The sequence below is a fragment of the Amphiura filiformis genome, chromosome 11 (genome assembly GCF_039555335.1).
Source record: "Amphiura filiformis chromosome 11, Afil_fr2py, whole genome shotgun sequence".
In the NCBI taxonomy this organism is placed as follows: Eukaryota; Metazoa; Echinodermata; class Ophiuroidea; order Amphilepidida; family Amphiuridae; genus Amphiura; species Amphiura filiformis.
In genome coordinates, this window is record NC_092638.1 from 19,637,441 (window position 1) to 19,660,026 (window position 22,586).

At 39.2% G+C, this 22,586-nt stretch overlaps 1 protein-coding gene across 1 annotated transcript in view; it reads right to left on the reverse strand.

Annotated features, from left to right (window-relative positions):
• Positions 1-420: 420 nt before the first annotated feature.
• Positions 421-22,586, reverse strand: part of LOC140164507 (SHC SH2 domain-binding protein 1 homolog B-like) — a 63,100-nt gene continuing 40,934 nt past the window's right edge. The window contains exons 3-6 of the mRNA XM_072187802.1: positions 13,063-13,286; positions 3,182-3,420; positions 2,018-2,110; positions 421-1,615 (exon numbers count right to left, since the gene is read on the reverse strand). Of these exons, the coding sequence (XP_072043903.1) occupies positions 1,384-1,615; positions 2,018-2,110; positions 3,182-3,420; positions 13,063-13,286 (788 nt within the window). The 3' untranslated portion in view covers positions 421-1,383. The remainder of the gene's footprint in view (positions 1,616-2,017; positions 2,111-3,181; positions 3,421-13,062; positions 13,287-22,586) is intronic.

Sequence of the window (22,586 nt, forward strand, 5' to 3'; positions counted from 1 at the left end):
CACGTTCATCAGTGCTGATTTCATTCCCACTATATTCGGAGACTGAAATTAAAAAAGATTAGTTTGCGTCTCACAATCAACTCGCCACAGCCACAGGATCTGTTTGGTTAGCGCATAAAAGGAAAGTTGATTAATCTGGTGCCATCATCAGAGAAAAGGGATCACAGAAAATTACAAAAAAAAAAGACTATGTTTGAAGGTGCAAAATTAACCACAAGGCACGCTGTATATTTTCCACTGCATTCAGAAATTTCGGTCATCACGACAAATCATTTCCGAGTTTGACTGACAAGTGAAGTCAGATGCAAACTAGTATTTTTAATTCGGTCTCCGATAATAATTGACCAGGATTACGACTTAAAAAAGCTTTCAAAAACAATACAATTAGGAAAGAAGTGGACAAAAGACAATCAACTCTAGTTTTCAAAACTCACTAATACATTTTATTGAAGCCATGACAAGTATTAGTCCTCAAATATTATGGTAATAAGGGTCTTTGCCTTTGATCCTGGGCAAAATCTCCGCAGGGCAAAAAAAAAATCAAATCCCCTCTGTGGCTCATGTGGAAAAGTTGAGGCAGATGTCCGATTTGTCAGTGGCACTTGCCTGCCCTGTAAAAATGCCCCTAACCCTCTATCTATGGCATCCCCTTCACCAGGTCACTTTCCCGGGGTGAAATTTCGTCACTGTTTATCTCCCTGAACTCAGCTGCTAATGTTTTGATTGCTTGTTGGCAAACAAAAATAGTTGTGTGGGAGAAGTTGCTAATGCGCCTTAATATGTTTGACAAACAAAAAAAGTTGTGTGGGAGAAGTTAGTTTTTTCCATTCTCAAATCATGTTGTCTTTTCAGATTGCAAGCAACTGGATGTTAAGTATTTTTCATCTAGACGGCTTGTACACAATGTGATCTATTGACCTTCAAACTAACAAAATTTAAATTTTACACTGTAGTTCTTGGTTTGTAAAATTTTCTCCCAGTTATAACTTATATCCCAGTATACTGCTCTTTTCTTTGAATAACTAGCACACCAGAGTATCAGTCACACATACACCGTCATTACACTTGAACAGATCATTATTCCGAAGGACTGTCCTACCAAAGTTTCCTTACTCTGAAGGTTTGTAGTCCAAAGGGTCGTTACTCTGAATTTACAACAAGGTTTGTTATTCCAAGAGCCAATACTCTGAAACCTTGTTACTACAAAGGGTCATTACTCCTGAATTTCGATGTAACAAGCCTTGTTCTAAATTTGGAGTATTGACCCTTTGGAATAATGAACCTTGTCATAAATTCGGAGTAACAACCCTTTGGAGTAATGATCCTTTAGAATGACGAACCTTTGGAAAAGATCCTTCAGAATAACGAGGCATAACCATTACACTACTTTCCTTTGTAGTGTTTGTATGTAAGTTTTTCCAGTTGTTTTTCAAGTTTACAAATGTCTACCCATAACTTCTGTAGTTCTTTGCCATCCCCCTCTTCTTCTTCTTCTTCAGTAGCCTCTTCTTGTTTGATCTTGAACTGCCAGTGTTTCTTTTCATAATCTGTCATGATCTTGGTGTAGGAATCAACCACAGCTTTGGAAGTCTTTTTCTTCTGTACATCGTAGTAGCTGCGAGGATAGAAAAAGTGATTGGTTCAGAATGTGGCATGTGTACATCAACACAATAAAATGACCTTCTATAGTCTGTCTCGGCTCAAGTTGAGAGTAACGCCATGTTGGATTTTACAGTGACAGATTCGAATTGTGTGCACTAACCTAATCCTGTGGTCCGTACTCTGGCAAAACAATCATGTAATCATCTAATTCGACTCTTCCACTCTGAAATCCAACAGCGTTACTGGGACAAATAAGGCCTACCACTTATTAATTTTGGTTACTGTCTTAAAATGTTCTTTCAATTGATTTTGTCCTAAGGGTAGTGGCGCCCGGGGTACATTCCGGTCATCCCCCCCCCCATCCCGTAGTTACGCAACTGCCTAACACACCAGAGTTTAGCCAAGGTCAACTTACATCTTCATCCTGGGTTGAAGAAGTGACATGGCAAAGTAATAGTCACCATCATCATTCTCATCAGTTGCACGCCAGATGTAGGTGTAGAAAAATCTGTGAAAAAGAAGTGATAAAGTGGATCAAATAACCTTTTCCCTCCTTTAAGGACTCGGATAGTGAAGTTTGCACTAGTATTTTTATGGGACCTAAGAGCACACCAGACACACCAAATTGCATTTTGCATACAAGGAATATTCTTCTGATATCAAATTGATTTTTTGAAATTTCTGATTTTCAATAATGCAATTTGGTGTGCTCTCATCAGCCACACAAAAATTACATGAAAAATTCATCCGAGTGACCAATTAAAATACAGCTTCTAAATATTTAAGCTCAACTCCTCTTCAGTCCCACCATCATTCTTACCATGTTTAGTTACTGATTGGCTCAATAAATCATATACTCTCCTTGTAACCAATCAGCAGGTAGTACTCATGGGGTTCAGCCTGTTTAGCCCTACCACTATTCAGCGGCGTAGCTAGGATTTTTTCGGGGTGGCAAGTCTGTATGGGCGGGGACCCAAATCCACCAAACAAAAATGTGGGTAGGTGCGGGTGGTGCAACGCACCCCATCGAAAAAAAAACACTAAGGGGACGGGGGCCTAAAGCTTATTGCCAGGCTTATTGATAATAATCGTATGGTATTGCATATCGTATGGATTCCCCATCTCTATTCCCTTCCTCTCCCTCTCTCCCCCCTCTCTCTTCTCTCTTTTTCCTCTCTCTCCCTCCCAAATAGACAATTTTTGCCAGGGAGGGCAATTGCCCTCCCCCTTCCCCCCGGCAGCTACACCACTGCCACCATTCTTACCATACTGCCGATTGCTGATTGGCTCACTAAAGTCTTCTTGACTTGTAACCAATCAGCAGGTACATAGTTCTCATAGGGTTAATTGACCTTTTGCGAGTACACCCGAGATATATTGTCACGCCGATGCACACTTCGTTACTGTGCACTTCACGGCTTCGAAATGTGCGGAAACAATGTTTGCTAAACCAGACTGTATGGCTAAACGATGTGCACATCGGTGTGACGTCAAATGAGGACATCTCAGGTGTACTCGCAAAATGGGATTTACCAAAAAGGTCAATGGGTGATCAATCCTTGCAGTGTCATTGCATTACCTATACAGCTCAAGAACCTCTGCTTGTCCATCCAGATCACCAGACTCGTCAAGAACTGGTAAGAGTTCCAGGAGGAGTACCTTGCCATTACCATCAGACAGGAATGTGGTCAAATCATCTTTGGTTTTGAGTTGAAGTCCATCACCACCTGCCTTGTCGAAATCACCTAAAGAGTTTGGTATGCAACAGAATGGTTCCACTATTTCTACCTTGGCATGTGGAAAATGTACATCCTTCACCTGCATAGCACACAGATACATGAAGAAAATGTATTCCTGGGTTATCCTGTTAAAATTGTATTTTGTCACAATTGAATTACAGCACCTTGGGTCTTGTATTTCACCAGGGTATAGCTCATCAAAGTGTATTACTAAGATGCAAAAATCAGAATTTTGAAAGTACTTTTCTTGAGCAAATCTTAACTGGCTTTTTCTTACACTTTGTACTTTTTTGTCTTGCCTGAGTGTAATCACTTTTCTGTATGTCAGGCCATCGGTATGTATGTAGATTGTAGGGGTGTGTGTATGTGACAAATTTGGTTCAAGTTTTGGTCGGTGGCGTAGCTAGGGCTTGTGGCGCCCAAGGCTAAGGATACATAATGACGCCCCCCTGACGAAACAATACATACCACTAATTAATTTTGGTTATAATGAAGTTGAATATTGGTCTTAAATTGATCTTTAAAATGATTTTGTGCTGAAATGCTGAGATTCTTTTAACTTTCATGGGTGCAGAATCGATGCTGAATTGGTAAATCCTGTGTTACATCTTTTATATATATTCCATACGTGCAATAGTATTTAAACTTTTGATCTTCTTGTATGCTTTGATATGTTTTCTTGGTGTAGTTGCTTTGGAGTGAGTGGTCATGCCCTCATTAGGGGTTTGGTGCTTTTTTCCATCTCTTTCTCTCCCACCCCTCTGGGATCATGATGACTCGCCCCAACACAACTCCTTCTTTTTACTGTTATCTATTTTGAATAATGTATTTCTTCACGTGCAATATCATATTTATTGGTCAGTATTAGAATAATTTTATCCTTGGGGTGAGACCAACTCCTTTCCACCATTTTCCCATGTTCCGTTGACCGCACTTTTAGCTGCGGACCTGGTTGCAGGATGAGGTCTCGCCCCTTGGATTATTTTGTGTACTTTAAGTGATATTTTTGATATTTAAATATGTCATGCTTTTTGTTGTTTTTTAATGATTATACATTTCACATCAATTCAGCTTTTAGCTGCTACTGTGTCTTTTAATAAACCATGAATGAATGAAATCCGGTGCCCTCCTAAGGGTGGTTCCAATCCCAGATTAATTTGGATTAAGTTGCTCTCAGACTGTGTATTTCACCATGCTTCGATGTATGCTGCAATTTTGAATGGTTATAGGGGAAAGTTTGTCGAGCTGCTCAGTGATGGGGGAAAGCGAGGGAGGGCAGGTTGGGAAGTACGGGGGAGGTTGGAAAGGGGGGGGGGGTGAGGCAGATAACATGTAAATATGGGGTAGTGGTCAAATTTTGAAATATCCCTTTGGGCTTAAACCTGGTACAAATATATAACCCTTCATAAGAGGGGATCATGAAAAAATCAAGAGGTCAAAGGTCAAATGTTAAACTGACTGGGCTTTAACTTGGTGGGTGTAAATTAAGCATCCTTGCTATGAGGGAAACATGAAAAAGTCAACCTGAGGTCACCCAAATGATCCTTACGTCACAACATTCTAAACATGTTTAAAATATTTATGACTCCAAGGGCAAAGTTTAGGGGTCAAAGGTCAAATGTTAAAATTGGTCCAATCGAGGTCAAATTCAAAAGGAATCCTTACGACATTCTTAGAAACATTTATGACCCCACAGGTCAAAGTTAAGGGGTAAAAGGTCAAATTGAGCTCAAATTCAACAGGAATGATCCTTGTGACGTGTTCTAAACATGTTAAAAACATTTATGCATGGACGAAAGAGTAACAGTCAAAGTCTCAGCATCACCTGATAATGAGGGCCGATTGTTCCATGAAATGTGACGACTTGTGTATTTGTACGGGGTTTGGTGTTTTTAAAGACACGCAAAGCTCTAGGCACACAACACTGGTGTGACTTTTTGACATGGCACGATCGAATGATCGACCCTCATGAATATGCGAGAACTCACAGCATACAATGCACAGGGACTTTGACTGTTTCGCACGGTCTGTTGCTCTTTCGTCCATGCATTTATCCCAAAGTTCAAAGTTTTAGGGTACAAAGGTCAAACTTTAAAATTGGTCCAATCAAGCTCAAATCCTACAGGAATGATCCTGATGACATTCTATAAACATGTTAAAAACATTTATGACCCAAAGGTCAAAGTTGAGGGGTCAAAGGTCAAATTTTAAATTTGGTACAATTAAGCTCAAATTCAACAGGAATGATCCTTACGATATTCTAAACATGTTAAAAACATTTTATTTTTTTACTTCTGTTACCAAGCGGTCGAGAAAGCAGGTGAGACATGTGGTTTGAGAATTACCCGCCTTGTTGGTTGTATGTGTATCAAAATTTCAACTTCTCCGATTTGGGCAAAAATGGTAGCAAATTGTTTGTGTAGCTAAATAGAATAAAAAAACATAGTTTGCCTATACTGTGTGTTCACTGAGACAGACAAGGTCAAAGGCCATTGGCACAAACAAGGTCAAAGGCCATTGGGTGGCCACCGGGGGTGGCCATAGGCCCCAGTTGATCTCTGACTTCCATCGCACATAACAAGTAAAGTTTACAGTTTAGAAGGTAAGTTCTATACCGTTTCTTGATTCTTATCTCAAGATGAGCAATTTTTTTACCATTTTTGTCGAAATCGGAGTTGAAATTTTGACTCTCGTACAACCAAAAACATGTCATTCACAAAATGTGGTTTTTGAATGATAGGCCGTAGACAGCACAATTATACTACACATTTTTTTTAATCCTTGTCTTAGACGAGTAATTTGATATATCTTTCAACAAGATTGAATGAAGCATGTTCAATTCTTTACCCCTGTGACCTTTTGTGACTGTGCAAAAAACATTCCCTACAATTTGAGTCCACTGCCCCCTAGCAGTGATATAGAGGGTCGAACTTTAACACGTACCTCATGGTATTAACCATTGGTTGACATGGGTGTTGAACTCAATCCTTAATTAAGGCCTGTATAAGATTTAACTCCTAGAATATTACGTGCCATCATTGTTGTCGTGTACACATGTCACATGGTGTGCATATTCTACCTTGGCATTGTTAAAGGTCATCTTAGGGCCATTGACATCTACAATTTGAGCAATATTATTTTGTTCTGAATGGTGCATTGTTATGGATCAACCTACAATCAAGGAATATAATGATGGCACCCTCTGGCAAACTAAATGTAAATCACCATCCCTCTCCCCCAGTTCAATGTTGATGAAAGCATGTTTGCCATTTGGCACTCCAGTCTCCTCAACATTAATTCAGGGTGGAATGGGGAAGAGAAGGGTAAGGGGGAAGGTTTCTACTTCTCATCAAACATAGTTATACTAATTACACTGAACCATCAGAGTGGCAATGAAGAGTTCCAAAATATGGTCAAGGTGTGCCAACTACTTTTATCCTTGATTGGGGTTAGTATTGAATGGACTTCCTTTTATTTCAGTCCCTCATTTCAAATATATAGTTTTGGTTTCTCTATTGTTCAGAAACCAAAAATCAAGGGATTAAAATGTGGAGATGAACTGGTATGCAATCATAACACTATTGTGCTGAGAGGACACAAGAGGGTATATATAATCAAAAGTATAATGCCTATAACCATACGTATATAATAGCCTATTGTGCTAACATTTTCATTATCGATATCTATCAACGCGGACGACTTTTGATGTTCTCTGCAGTAGCTGGCACACTTCCATGACACCATAAAATTACACCCGAGTTTGATAAGTTATGCATAGACATCATGTGCATATATTGAGGGGTGGGGTGGGGTGTTTTGTTTATTTGTCTGAAATATAAACGATGCATGATGATGTAGATGATTTGATTATGAATTAGATTATTCCCCGGGAAGCACAACCCATACCTCTTACCTATGTTCCCTCCGCCACCTATAACCTCCTCCCTCCCCCTCCCCACACTTGATATCGACTCTTCCCTATTATTCCACTCCACTCTTGAGCCCCCCTCTCCCCCTCCTTCCCTTCCCACTTCCAATGCTCTCTCCCCTCTGTTTCTCTTTCTCCCTTACCCTTACCCCCTCACACACACATACCCTCTTTCCCTGGCGATCTCTTCTATCTCTCTCTCTCTCTCTCTCTCTATTCTCTAATAAATAAATTGAATAAAAGTTAGTTTAAATAAATTGAATAAAAGTTAGTTTAAACCAGCTTTCTATGATATTGATCTTCCGTCATGCGACATGCACATAAATAGAATTGTGTATAAAAGTGTTTATATCACTGAAGTCATAATCTGTCAAGTGCCTATTGTAATGTCTGTGGAAATATTTCGATGGTCTATATATTTTCACAGTGAAATCAGCTTAGGCTAATTAAGTAGTCTCAAGTCAATGCTTTCAAACTAAATCAATGCTTTCAAATGTAGACTGCTTTGTTCGACTTCTCTGCTCGTGAATATTGCACTGCGAAATTTAAACATTTCTTTTGTATACTTAGAGTAGGTAACTTCAAATCAAATAATTTTACGATCCACACCACTTATAAGAAACTGAAACCAAAACCGAAACTGACTGACACAAATGTTAGGTTTTAAACAAAAGGTAGAAACAATGAGTTCGATATCTTATGATTCAAGTGGTTAGGCAGGACAATAGGAAACCACGTGACCAAAACCAAAACCAAAACTAAAACTATATATATTTGAAATGAGGCAGTCTCATTTATCTTCACATGTAGGAGTTTTGAGCCATTGTTGAAGTCACAGTCAATAGTATATGTGCCATCATTGTTGTTTTGTACATGTGGTGAGTGTATAGCCTCTACTTTGGCATTGCTAATAATTATACGGTCATTGACATCTACAGTTTTAACGATGGCTTTCGAATATGCCCAATATCCACCTGGTATTAATTGAATGGTACATCGCTTTGGGTCAACCTCTGGCCGAGTATTGAATGGACTTCCTCTCATTTCAGTCCCATTTATTTTAACATGTAGTGGTTGTGAGCGCTTATGCGAGTTATAGTCAATAGTATATGTGCCATCATCATTGTCCTCCCGTACAGGTAGTCGGTGTCCATCTTGTGTGGCTTCTACCTTGGCATTGCCAATGGTACAGCCATTGACATCAACAGTGTGAACAATGGCTTTCTGTGTGCGAGATCCCCTTGGCAGGTTTAAACGAATGAAACATTGCTGGGGGTCAACCTGTGGCCGAGTATTGAATGGACTTCCTTCTATTTCAGTCCCATTTATTGTCACATGTAGTTCTGTGCCACCATATGGGTCATAGACAACAGTATATGTGCCATCATCGTTGTCCTGTACACGTAGTGGGTGTCTATCATGTCTAGCTTCTACGTTGGCATTGCCAGTGGTCATCTTATGGCCATTGACATCAAATGTTTGCACTCCAGCTTTCTTCTTGTGATGTCCTGCAAGCTAGGGCCGGTTTAAACAAATGGTACATTTGTGTGGGTCAACCTGTGGCAGGGTATTGAATGGACTTCCGTTCACTTCAGTCCCATTAATCTTAACATGTAGCGGTTGTGAGCCCTTGTGCAAGTTATAGTAAATAGTATATGTGCCATCATTGTTATCTTGTACACGTAATGATTGTCTATCTAGTGCAGCGTTTACCTTGGCATTGCCAGTGGTCATCTTACAGCCATTAATATCAACAGTTTGAACAATGGCTTTCTGTGTGCGATACCCACCTGGCAGGTTTAAACTTATGATACATTGCTGTGGGTTAATCTCTGGCATGGTATTGAATGGACTTCCTTCTATTTCAGTCCCATTTATCTTAACATGTAGTTCTGTGCCACCATATGGGTCATAGCGAATAGTGTATGTGCCATCATTGTTATCCCGTACACGCCGTTTGCGTCTATCTTGTGTAGCGTTTACCTTGGCATTGCTGATGGTCATCTTATGGCCATTAACATCTACAGTTTGAACTATGGCTTCTGAACATCTCCGAGATAGTGTTAATTGAATGGTACATTTGTGGGGGTCAACCTGTGGCAGGGTATTGAATGGGCTTCCTTTCATTTCAGTCCCATTTATCTTTACATGTAGTGGCTGTGAGCCCTTGTGTGAGTCATAGTCAATGGTATATGTGCCATCATTGTTGTCCTGTACATGCAGTGGATCTTCTCTTTGTGCAGCCTCTACAATGGCGCCACCAATTATAATCCTTTGTTCATTGCTATCTACACTTTCAACAATTGCTCTCTGCTTTTGTGTAGAACCACTTGCAAGTCCTACCTGAATGGTACATCGCTGTGGATCAACCTGTAGTTTCCATCTGATATCACCCAGATCCTGCAGTGATTCTTGAATCTGTGCCATTGCCGAATGATGCTTCTCAGTGAAATCAAAGTCAGTCTTATCTGATGCTGTTTCAGGTAGCTCTTCTATTTGTAGTTCACATAGTCTTTCCATGATTTGGTTGTGTGAGGTTATCAGCTGCCTGGGATGGCCCATATCACATGATTGCTTAGCAAACTCACAGGCACTTATCATTTGGGCTGTGAGTAAGTCTATAGATTCAATGCTTGCAGTCAAATTATTCATCTCGGTTTCATACAGGTTTTTCAAGTGTGTTTGAACTTTGTTGTAATTGGCATCAATTTGGGTATGCCATTTCTGAGTCAATTTTTGCATTTCTGTATCTTTCTTTTTGAGATTTGTGGCCAAAGTGTGCTGCAGTTCGTCAAGTGCCAATCGTTTGCGTGCCAATTCTGGGCGTCTCCCATTTATTCTCTCTGAGGAAAGCTGCATATCAGCAACTATCTTTTCAATGGCTGCTGATAGCTCAACAAGGTCATGACCCTGATGGTCAAGAAGGCCACACGTTGCGCAAACTGGAACTTTGCAGAGGGCTTCCCTACAATACATTGTCATATCTTGCTTTGGGTGTTTTGTACAATGTTGCTGCTGTTGCATCATGGGATTGCATTTCTTGGCTTGTAGTTCTTCAATAGTCACAAGCTGATGATGTTCCATAGAACGCATCTCTTGATGATTATCCGTACATCGCTGGCACTGAAAAGAGCCGCATTCATAGCAAAACCTCACAGATGGAACATCTTTATTGCAATTTCCACAGGTTACCGCTGCCATATTAAAGATATTTTGGTACTCCTTTAAGTTTTCTACAATGAAGTTATCAGGCACAGTTCCTCCTGGTAAGGTGATCCACAGTTCCTCCTGGTAAGGTGATCGGTTTGCGACATTTTGGACAGTCAAACTTTGACCTCTTACCAGCAATGCGTTGTAAACAAGATTTGCAGTAGGTATGTAGACAGGGCAAGCATTTGGCTTGATGTACGTCATTATCATACGGCTCCGCACAAATGGAACAAGTTAAGAACTCATTTTTGAATTCTTCCTTCATCTGAGCTGGTGACAAAGCGGCAGCCATATTGGTTTGAATATATTAATTGATATATTAACGCAGAAACAGGAGAAGTATAAAAAAGTATGCAACAAGAGCGTAACAAAATGAACTGATATTGATATTACATATTGAGACTGCACTGTATGGTACAAACTGATAAGAATGGTAACACTTTGGACTTTGTTTGAGACTCTAGATAGTCCTGTATGCTTTGTACCAGGATCTCACAGATATACGCCAAAGGGCTAGAACAAACTTATTGAACCTCACGAATAACCTTTTCATGCGTTGAGTTACAAAAATATACTCAACTAAACAAGGCCAAGTTTGTTAAATGTGGCTTGCTGGAACTATGCCATTTGGATGAGGCCATTTTGATTATGAGTACAGTATTCTTCTTGGGATCCTGTATAACATTTGTGTAGTGGTTTTATTTTCGTGCTTTTGGCCTGTGAATTCAACACTCCACAAGTGTGCTTGATAATGAAGCTTATTACTAAGAAATCTACAGGAGCAAAATCATCTCTCCACAACAATGTTAGTGAAATTCATTTGAGGGAGACATTTTCAATCATTATATGTGACAGTGACGTGATCAAGCAAATGAGCCCGATGTCAGAATATTAATTTTGAGATATAGCCAATAGTAGTTTCCAACTTCCTTTGTATGTATTTGATTGTTCTGAGCAGTCTACTAAAATGGCCCTATATCTGGAACTGATTTATATAAATTATAAAAAATAATTGAAGCTCTGAGAACGGCACATGTAATGACATTGAAAACTTAATTTTGATTTTTGATTGGCATCAGATTCCTTTAGCTTGATTGATGCCACCCCAGCATATTAAATATTGCACAGCCCTGTAGCATTGATAGGCAAATCCAAAATCAATGCATACTAATGATACGCCGGTAACTTCTGTTGGGACTGTAGGCCTACATGTATCATATGTGATGCGATCAAGCAAAATGAGTCTGATGTCCAATCAAAATCAAAATTCAGTTTTTAATCTTATTATATGAGCCATTCTTGGAGCTTTATTTTGCTGAAAACCCCATCATAATTAGACTTATGGTTCCAGAGATATGGCCATTTTAGTGTTGCTCAGAACATGAAAATTAAAATAAAAAGGAAGTTGAATACTATTATCGATCATATCTCAAAATCAATATTCCCGACATCCGACCCATTTTGCTTGATCGCATCACATATGGTTATCAATCACATGATATTGACTAAAGAGTATGAAATGCTCAAAATATTTATTTCTGGCCACATTTCATTCCAAAGGCCACCCTAAAGTGTTTGTACAGATATCATATCTGAAGCTGATATTAGAGTTAGAATTGCTGATTAGGGTTAAGGTTGGCAGTAGGATTCAGTTCAGTTTATTTTGTCACACATCAAAACAAGTAATATAGCGCAGTATATCATTTAGATTATTACAAAGATAAGTTAAAAAAGTAATGTGACAAATACTAAGCTTCAAATAGATATAAGTAATTAAGTATATAATATTTAGAGAATGGTAATGATTAAAATTTAATAATTATGCTGCAGTTAAATAGTATCAAAAATGTAAAGAGATTTATTTCAAAAGTGGGCTATTCGGTGATTTGCTCATATGGAGGATTGTAAAAATCCTGTATATAAACAGTGAACGGAGTGCCCATCTCTCTTTCATTGGCGATTGGCACAGACTCCTCCATATAATGTTGCTATAGGGGGATCGCTACACCTCCTCACAGCAAGTCTGTTACCTTTTCAGCATTAAAGAATGCTGGTACCCATTTATACACCTGGGTGGAGAGGAGTATTCAAGATAAAGTACCTTTCTCAAGGGCACAACACGATGGTGTCGCCGGGGCTCGAACCCGCAACCTTCCAATTATGAGTCGGAACCCGTTCTGCTCGGCGCCACCATGCTCTCTAAAAATCATTAAAATTCAGATTTATTCAGGGATTTATAGGGTTATAGATAGGGCTCGGGAGATAGGGATACATTCTAACTAGGGTTAGGTCTTAGGATTTGATTAGGGTTAGAGCTAATTAAGTCCCCTTCCTTCTGTCAGACATTGATTCTATATAACTGTTGGGAATTGTATTTATTTCATTGTTTGTTTGTTTTTTGTCGTTGTTGTTGTTGTTTTTTTTTTTGGGGGGAGGGGCACCTTTGAAAACATAGGATGGGATCCATGATTTGAAAATGGTCAAATTACTGGGAGTTTAAGAAATAGGTTTTGATGAGGTAGGGGTTGCCACCCTCCACAATCCCCCTCCCAGGATCCATTCTTGGTATCTCAGCTAGCTTACCTCCACCACAACATCACAGCCAAACCGATGTGATTTCCACACAGCTTTCCAGTCTTCTTTTTGTACATTTTCATCAATGTAACAATCAAATCCTGATTCCACTTCAAATGGTTTACAATCCACAATGACGTCGTCACAGAGCACATCCATACGATCATCAAATGTCTTGCTCACGTCCAGTGCTGGATAGGTCACAGGCATTGAAATGCTGTTGCTGGCTCCAGCTAAAAGAGAGTAAACAAAATATGGATTCAATGACTATTTGTTTAACCAGTTGGTCCAAACAGACACATGCTTGGGTCCTGATGGGATCAGGCTCTAGCAAAGTTGAGCCAAAACTGAAAGGCATATAAGGGTCACTCCATATGAAATCAAGGAGTCGCCCCACCTGACCCCCTCAGATTTGCTTTATATTTTAGTCATATGTTGTACCTGTAAAAATATTAAAAACCTGCAAATTTGAGGTCTGTAGCTCTTACGGATTTTCTGTGGCAGCCATTTAAAGTTGGAGTAGGGGGTCTAAATTTGGACCCAAAAGTTGTCCTTTAAATAAAGTTCATCTTTGGGAGTATGTGCCTTCTTTATAAAAAGAAAGAGAGGTCTGAAACTTTGTATACACACTAACTGCATGCCCAATTTGTCAAAAAATTAAAAATAAAAAAATTCTGTAGTTGCGCGTTGTGTCACGGGGTCATTAAATATGCAAGAAAAAATGTAATGTTTTGTAAACTGGCAAGTTTAGCCCCCTAAATTCACATTTTTGTCAGATTAATTATTTTTGCTATCACTGATGCTATATATAGGATAAATACAATGCATATCCAAAAAATTGAGGTCACAACTCATTTACATTTCGAACAGCGCCCTCACGAAGATGAAATTTATTGCAAATTCAACATTTTCAGGGGGCCCAAAGTCCATGTGGTCCACCTTCAAAATCATATCAAAACCTTTAGTAACATTTCAGAATCAGTGAATCCACACAGACTTGTACCATGAAAACGCCACTGAAAACGCCATAGAAAACTGGTTTTAAATGGTCCAATTTTTGTTTAATCGCCGTGAATTTTGAACTAGTGAACTCAGAATTGTGTTCCGGCGTGTACATGACCACAAGATATTCTTTAACCCTAAAATTTATATTATGAAGCTGTAGGAGCTTCCACGAACCCGCTGTGAATTTTTATTTATCCCGTCTTTTCACTAAATTTGGTTCTCGTCCTGCGTGAAATCAAGTTTTTCTTGGTTTTACTGTCCATTAGGCGGAGGCCTGGTGTTTAACGTTAGCTTTGGCTAATGCTCTCTTGAGAAACTTTGATGCATGCCTGTAATTGACTGCTGACAGGCAAAGCATGTAGAGTATAAACAATTAATTCTAGACCCTGGACCCTGCCGGGTTCCTGCACTGTGACATGAAACACGTGGTACACAGATTAAGTTTCAACATGTGGTGTCACCGATCAAACTGCAGTGTGCACCACCATGCATACACTGTGTGTGTAGGCCTATGTGCAATATGATATCTGTGATCAAACCAGGCAAGCTAGGTCCAAGGTTGTGCGCATGCACAACAGATGACCCCCAAATTTCCTCCGATGGAATGTTCCTACAACGCATGATTTGTTTACCCACAGAGATGTACCTATACACGTGATACATACATCCACTGTGAATAAAATTCCGTGAACTTGAAAGAAACTTGAAACTTCATTATTCTATAATTTATAGGCCCTGCAGTAGGCCTATACCAAATGCGTATGAGCCTTAATAATAGCGTATTTTTTGTTTTCTGTTTTTAAAAAAGGCACGAGGTAGCTTTAAATAATTATTAATTACTTTTTTTTTTACTTCGAAGCGTATCAAATTTATCGTATTCATGTCCCCTCATGGTAATAGAAAGGGGAGCGAGAAAGGGATGCGGACTTAACCGATAGTTGTACCTGTACAGCAAAGGGACCAACTTGATGAATTGAACAATATGTCACCAGAACGATATTATAAAGGGGAGCGGGTTCGTGCTAGACCTATTATAGCTTAACTGTGAACTAGATTTTCCATTTTAAAATTTAACCGTGTCAGTTTAATTTGATGCAGGCCCGGGGATGCAGGCCTATGTGCCTTACATTTCCCTGTATGTTAATACCATAATAAATTTGGACTTAACATACAACGGGAGCGAGAAAGGAATGCGACTTTAAATTTGTGTCTTTAGTGAAAATTAAGGTACAGAAGAAACTGCAGTTCACAGAAAGTGGTGCGAGAAAGGGTGCGAGCTGTCGTATTTATGAACATCATGACCGAACTAGAATTCGCAGTAAAATCCGAGACCACACCCTTTTATTTGCTCCAGGCCTATGCAACCATTGCAACTTTTCCGGTGCTATGTGTCGTATTCATGTCCCTTCATGGTAATATAGAGAAAGGGGAGCGAGAAAGGGATGCGGACTTACCCGATAGTTGTAGCTGTACAGAAAAGGGACTCCTTGATGAATTGAACAAGATGTCACCAGAACCATATTAGAAAGGGGAGCGGGTTCGTGCTAGACCTACCATAGCTTAACTATAGATACGATACTATAGCTCGCAACCATTTCTGTTTTTCAGTACAGTACAAATTATGGGTGACTTTTCTTTACAGCTACAAAGACACACATTTAAAGTCGCATCCCTTTCTCGCTCCCCTTTGTATATTAAGTTCATATCCTTTCTATTATGATATTAAATACAGGAAAATGAAAGGCACATAGGCCTACATCAAATTGAACGGACATGGTCAATTTTAACATGGAAAATCTAGTTCATAGTTAAGCTATGATAGGGCTATACGAACCCGCTCCGCTTTCTTAAATGGTTCTGGTGACATCTTGTTCAATTCATCAAGGAGTCCCTTTTACTGTACAGCTACAACAACTATTGGGTAAGTCCGCATCCCTTTCTCGCCCTTTCTATTACCGTAAAGGGACATGAATTAATATGACACTTAGCACCGGAAAAGTTCCCATGGTTGCATAGGCCTGGAGCAAATGAAAGGTTGTGGTCTCGGATTTTACCGCCGAATTCTAGTTCGGTCATGATACGATAGCTCGCACCCTTTTCTCGAACCACTTTCTGTTAACTGCAGTTTCTTCAGTACATCAATTTTCACTACAGCTATAAAGACACAAATTTAAAGTCGCATCCCTTTCTCGCTTCCATCCATTTGTATATATTTATTAAGACAAATCCTTTAACATAGAAATTTTTGTTCATAGTTAGATGCTCTAACTATGATATGACTAGCACGATCCCGCTCCCCTTTCTGGTATTGTTGTAATAATAACTTGTTTAATTCATTGGTGCCCATTCTGTACAGCTACAACTATCGGCTAAAATAAAGTCCGCATCCCTTTCTCGCTCCCTTTCTATTACCATGAATCGACACTTAGCAGCGGATAAGTTGCATATAGGCCTGCAACAATAAAAGGGTGCGGTCTCGGATTTTATGCCGACTTTTTAGATCGGTCACCGGGGATCACTCAAATATGACATTATGCGCATGCGTGACCAAATTTTTTCAAACACCCCCTAAACGAGTTTTACCCTACCAGCAAATTTAGCCCCTTAATAAGGTAATTTAATATAGAATTTACCCCCTAATGAGTTTTTTGGCCAAGAAAAATGAAAAAATGTACCCTTTTTTGAGTCGTAATTTACCAAAAATTTGAAAAGGTACCCTAAACAAGTTGTTCAGTTTCAGAAAACTACCCTTATTCTTGAAAATCAGTGTTTTTTAGACCCTAAATGCGTCACTCGCGTAACTCACCTTGCCTAAAAAAACACCCCCTTTTCCTTGTTTTTTTGGTCACGCATGCGTACAGACCAATTATGTGAGTGGCCCCCCCGGGATCGGTCATGATGTTCATAGACGTGATAGATATGATACTGTTATAGCTCGCACCCCTTTCTCGCACCCCTTTCTGTTACTAAGCTGCAGTTTTTTTCAGTACAAATTATGGGTGACTTTTCTTTACAGCTACAAAGACACAAATTTAAAAGTCGCATCCATTTCTCGCTCCCTTTGTATATTAAGTCCATATCCTTTCTATTATGATATTAACATACATGGAAATGAAAGGCATTATAGGCCTACATCAAATTAAACTGACACGGTTAAATTTTAACATGGAAAATCTAGTTCATAGTTAAGCAATGATCAATTCATGTTCAATGTTCAATTCATTAAGGATTCCCTTTTCTGTACAGCTACAACTATCGCATCCCTTTCTCGCTCCCCTTTCTATTACCATGAAGGGACATGAATCGACACTTAGCACCGGAAAAGTTGCAATGGTTGCATAGGCCTGGAGCAAATGAAAGGGTGTGGTCTCGGATTTTACCGCTGAATTCTATTTCGGTCATGATGTTTATAAATACGATAGCTCGCACCCTTTCTCGCACCACTTTCTGTTAACTGCAGTTTCTTCTGTACATTAATTTTCACTACAGCTACAATGACACAAATTTAAAGTCGCATCCCTTTCTCGCTCCCCTTTGTATATGAATTTCGTATCCTTTCTATTATGATATTAACATACAGGAAAATGAAAGACTTTAAGGCCTACATCAAATTAAACTGACAAGGTTAAAAATTTAACATAGAAATTATAGTTCATAGTTAGATGCTTTAGCTATGATAGGGCTAGCACGACCCCGCTCCCCTTTCTCGTCTTGTTGTAATAATAACTTGTTCAATTCATTGGTGTCCTTTCTACACAGCTACAACTATCGCATCCCTTTCTCGCTCCCCTTTTACAATGAAGGCACCGGAAAAGTTGCCATGGTTGCATAGGCCGGGAGCAAATGAAAGGGTGTAGTCTCAACATGATGCAGTCATGTCTACAGTAGAATTCAATTCGACCTTTGCAGGACTTAAACCCCATTAAAAGCTATTAAACCAAGATAACACTCATTGAAAACAGCTCAACTGATTAAATCATATCTTCTCTGGTTAAATACACACATCATGTTTCTGCTTTTACACGTACAATGGAGCAATGCGCTGGGATTATCCTTTCAGTTGGGTGAACGATTATAAAGCGAGCGCTAGAGAACAATTGTGTGTGGTCTTTGTTTACGAAATGAGACAATACGTGCTTATTGTTAACCAGCGTTCTTGAAAATGAGAAACATGGTAGTTTGCAGACTTAACACGGTTTGGAAATAATTTCTTCATATTTTTTGGTGTTATCTGTCGTTTACATATCCTTCCTAAAGCACCAAAGTGCGAATATTTCCAAACATCTAAATTAGCTAAAAATTTAGGACATGTTACAAAACTATATTTTCTAGAATTTTAGAAGAGTACTTTTGATATTGGCCGGTTATTTTTCACACAGCGACGTTAACTAGGCATATCCCCATACTTTTTACGTAGGCTATTTGTAGAGGTCACGCGTCAATGGGAAAGAGCACTGTGTATTATGTATAGGAAAACGGACAGTAACTGCAGTATGAATTTTACCGCGGAATTCTAGTTCGGTTATGATGTTCATAGCTCGCACCCCTTTCTCGCACGACTTTCCAGTTTCTTCTGTACATTAATTAATTTTCACTAGAGCTACAAAGACACAAATTTAAAGTCTCATCCATTTCTCGCTCCCCTTTGTATATTAAGTCCATATCCTTTCTATTATGATATTAACATACATGGAAATGAAAGGCATTATAGGCCTACATCAAATTAAACTGACACGGTTAAATTTTAACATGGAAACTCTAGTTCATAGTTAAGCTATGATAGGGCTAGCGCTAAGGGGAGCGCTAAAATGGTTCTGGTGACATCTTGTTCAATTAATTAAGGAGTCCTTTTTCTGTACAGCTACAACTATCGCATCCCTTTCTCGCTCCCCTTTCTATTACGATGAAGGGACATGAATACGACACTTAGCACCGGAAAAGTGACAATGGTTGCATAGGCCTGGAGCAAATGAAAGGGTGTGGTCTCGGATTTTACCGCGGAATTCTAGTTCGGTCATGATGTTTATAAATACGATAGCTCGCACCCCTTTCTCGCACCACTTTCTGTTAACTGCAATTTCTTCAGAAAGACTTTAAGGCCTACATCAAATTAAACTGACAAGGTTAAAATTTTAACATAGAAATTATAGCTCATATAGTCGCATCCATTTCTCGCTCCCCTTTGTATATTAAGTCCATATCATTTCTTTTATGGTATTAACATGCTGCAGGGAAATGTAAGCCATATAGGCCTGCATCAAATCATGGAAGAAAGAGATAAGAAGGAACGACAACAAACGCATTCACTTTGTCCACTCCCTTTACCGACATTTAATTGACATTGTTATTCATGAGGATTTACTTTGATCAATACCCCGCGTTAAATAGGTGATTGGTATTGTACTCCATGTATTTGCATGTCTTCTGGAGCGTGTCTGAAGGATGATTTGAACTAATGACCTTCCGTGCAAGCACTCTATAGGATTTTCTCTGGTGACGTGATCATCGGTCATTGATGGCCTACATCTTTTTCTTCCATTTCGCCCAATTTTCCCGAACTTTGATGACTTTTTTCTCAGAGTTGGCAGTCTTTGGCACTGAAACGAGTTAGCTAGTTACGATTATACGCATATAAACTATTAAATTAAACAGATTTCATGTACCGGACTCAACCGGAACATTGTGCATTATTTAAGAACATTTTGCATCTATTTTTCATCGAAAAAGTCACCAAAATCTTACCTTATTTGCTAAAGATGAAACTCAGCAAATAAACGGCCGATTTTGATGACCTTTTCGATGTGTTAAAGGACATTTTCTACACAACACGATCAAGAAAACAGTTTGACTGTAGATCCCAAAACAAAGCTACTATACATGTTCAGAGCATCAGTGAAATTCCATAATCTTACTTCTGGGTAGCGTTTGTTTGTTCTTGGATGGGTTTGTTATAGTTTTTTTCCAGTAATGATTTCGCCAAGCATCGATCGCGGTAAATGGATCATACATGAAAGTAAGTACCATTGATAGCTTTTCTTTTCATGCGTCAATGGATAAGCGGATTAAAACTTGGCCGATTGAAGTCGTTGTGGTTCCTTCTTATCTCTTTCTTCCATGATCAAATTAAACTGACACGGTTAAATTTTAACATGGAAAATCTATAGTTCATAGTTAAGCTATGGTAGGTCTAGCAGAAACCCGCTCCCCTTTCTAATATGGTTCTGGTGGCATTTTGTTCAATTCATTGGTCCCTTTTCTGTACAACTACAGCTATCGGGTTAGTCCGCATCCCTTAGCTTTCTCGCCCCCTTTCTATTACCATGAAGGTCCTATTTGCTCCATGCCTATGCAACCATTGCAACTTTTCCGGTGCTATGTGTCGTATTCATGTCCCTTCATGGTAATATATAGAAAGGGGAGCGAGAAAAGGATGCGGACTTACCTGATAGTTGTAGCTGTACAGAAAAGGGACTCCTTGATGAATTGAACAAGATGTCACCAGAACCATATTAGAAAGGGAGGGGTTCGTGCTAGACCTACCATAGCTTAACTATAGATACGATACTATAGCTCGCACCCCTTTCTGTTTTTCAGTACAGTACAAATTATGGGTGACTTTTCTTTACAGCTACAAATTAGACACACATTTAAAGTCGCATCCCTTTCTCGCTCCCCTTTGTATATTAAGTTCATATCCTTTCTATTATGATATTAAATACAGGAAAATGAAAGGCACATAGGCCTACATCAAATTAAACGGACATGGTTAATTTTAACATGGAAAATCTAGTTCATAGTTAAGCTATGATAGGGCTAGCACGAACCCGCTCCGCTTTCTTAAATGGTTCTGGTGACATCTTGTTCAATTCATCAAGGAGTCCCTTTTACTGTACAGCTACAACAACTATCGGGTAAGTCCGCATCCCTTTCTCGCCCCTTTCTATTACCGTAAAGGGACATGAATTAATATGACACTTAGCACCGGAAAAGTTCCCATGGTTGCAGGCCTGGAGCAAATGAAAGGTTGTGGTCTCGGATTTTACCGCCGAATTCTAGTTCGGTCATGATACGATAGCTCGCACCCTTTTCTCGCACCACTTTCTGTTAACTGCAGTTTCTTAAGTACATCAATTTTCACTACAGCTATAAAGACACACATTTAAAGTCGCATCCCTTTCTCGCTTCCATCCATTTGTATATATTTATTAAGACAAATCCTTTAACATAGACATTTTTATTCATAGTTAGATGCTCTAACTATGATATGACTAGCACGATCCCGCTCCCCTTTCTGGTATTGTTGTAATAATAACTTGTTCAATTCATTGGTGCCCATTCTGTACAGCTACAACTATCGGCTAAAATAAAGTCCGCATCCCTTTCTCGCTCCCCTTTCTATTACCATGAATACGACACTTAGCAGCGGATAAGTTGCATATAGGCCTGCAACAATAAAAGGGTGCGGTCTCGGATATTTATGCCGACTTTTTTTTTAGATCGGTCATGATGTTCATAGACGTGATAGATATGATACTGTTATAGCTCGCACCCCTTTCTGTTACTAAGCTGCAGTTTTTTCAGTACAAATTATGGGTGACTTTTCTTTACAGCTACAAAGACACAAATTTAAAGTCGCATCCATTTCTCGCTCCCCTTTGTATATTAAGTCCATATCCTTTCTATTATGATATTAACATACATGGAAATGAAAGGCATTATATAGGCCTACATCAAATTAAACTGACACGGTTAAATTTTAACATGGAAAATCTAGTTCATAGTTAAGCTATGATATGGCTAGCGCGAACCCGCTCCCCTTTCTTAAATGGTTCTGGTGACATCTTGTTCAATTCATTAAGGATTCCCTTTTCTGTACAGCTACAACTAGCGCATCCCTTTCTCGCTCCCCTTTCTATTACCATGAAGGGACATGAATACGACACTTAGCACCGGAAAAGTTGCAATGGTTGCATAGGCCTGGAGCAAATGAAAGGGTGTGGTCTCGGATTTTACCGCGGAATTCTATTTCGGTCATGATGTTTATAAATACGATAGCTCGCACCCCTTTCTCGCACTACTTTCTGTTAACTGCAGTTTCTTCTGTACATTAATTTTCACTACAGCTACAATGACACAAATTTAAAGTCGCATCCCTTTCTCGCTCCCCTTTGTATATGAATTTCGTATCCTTTCTATTATGATATTAACATACAGGAAAATGAAAGACTTTAAGGCCTACATCAAATTAAACTGACAAGGTTAAAAATTTAACATAGAAATTATAGTTCATAGTTAGATGCTTTAGCTATGATAGGGCTAGCACGATCCCGCTCCCCTTTCTCGTCTTGTTGTAATAATAACTTGTTCAATTCATAGGTGTCCTTTCTGCACAGCTACAACTATCTCATCCCTTTCTCGCTCCCCTTTTACAATGAAGGCACCGGAAAAGTTGCCATGGTTGCATAGGCCGGGAGCAAATGAAAGGGTGTGGTCTCAAATTTTACCGCGGAATTCTAGTTCGGTTATGA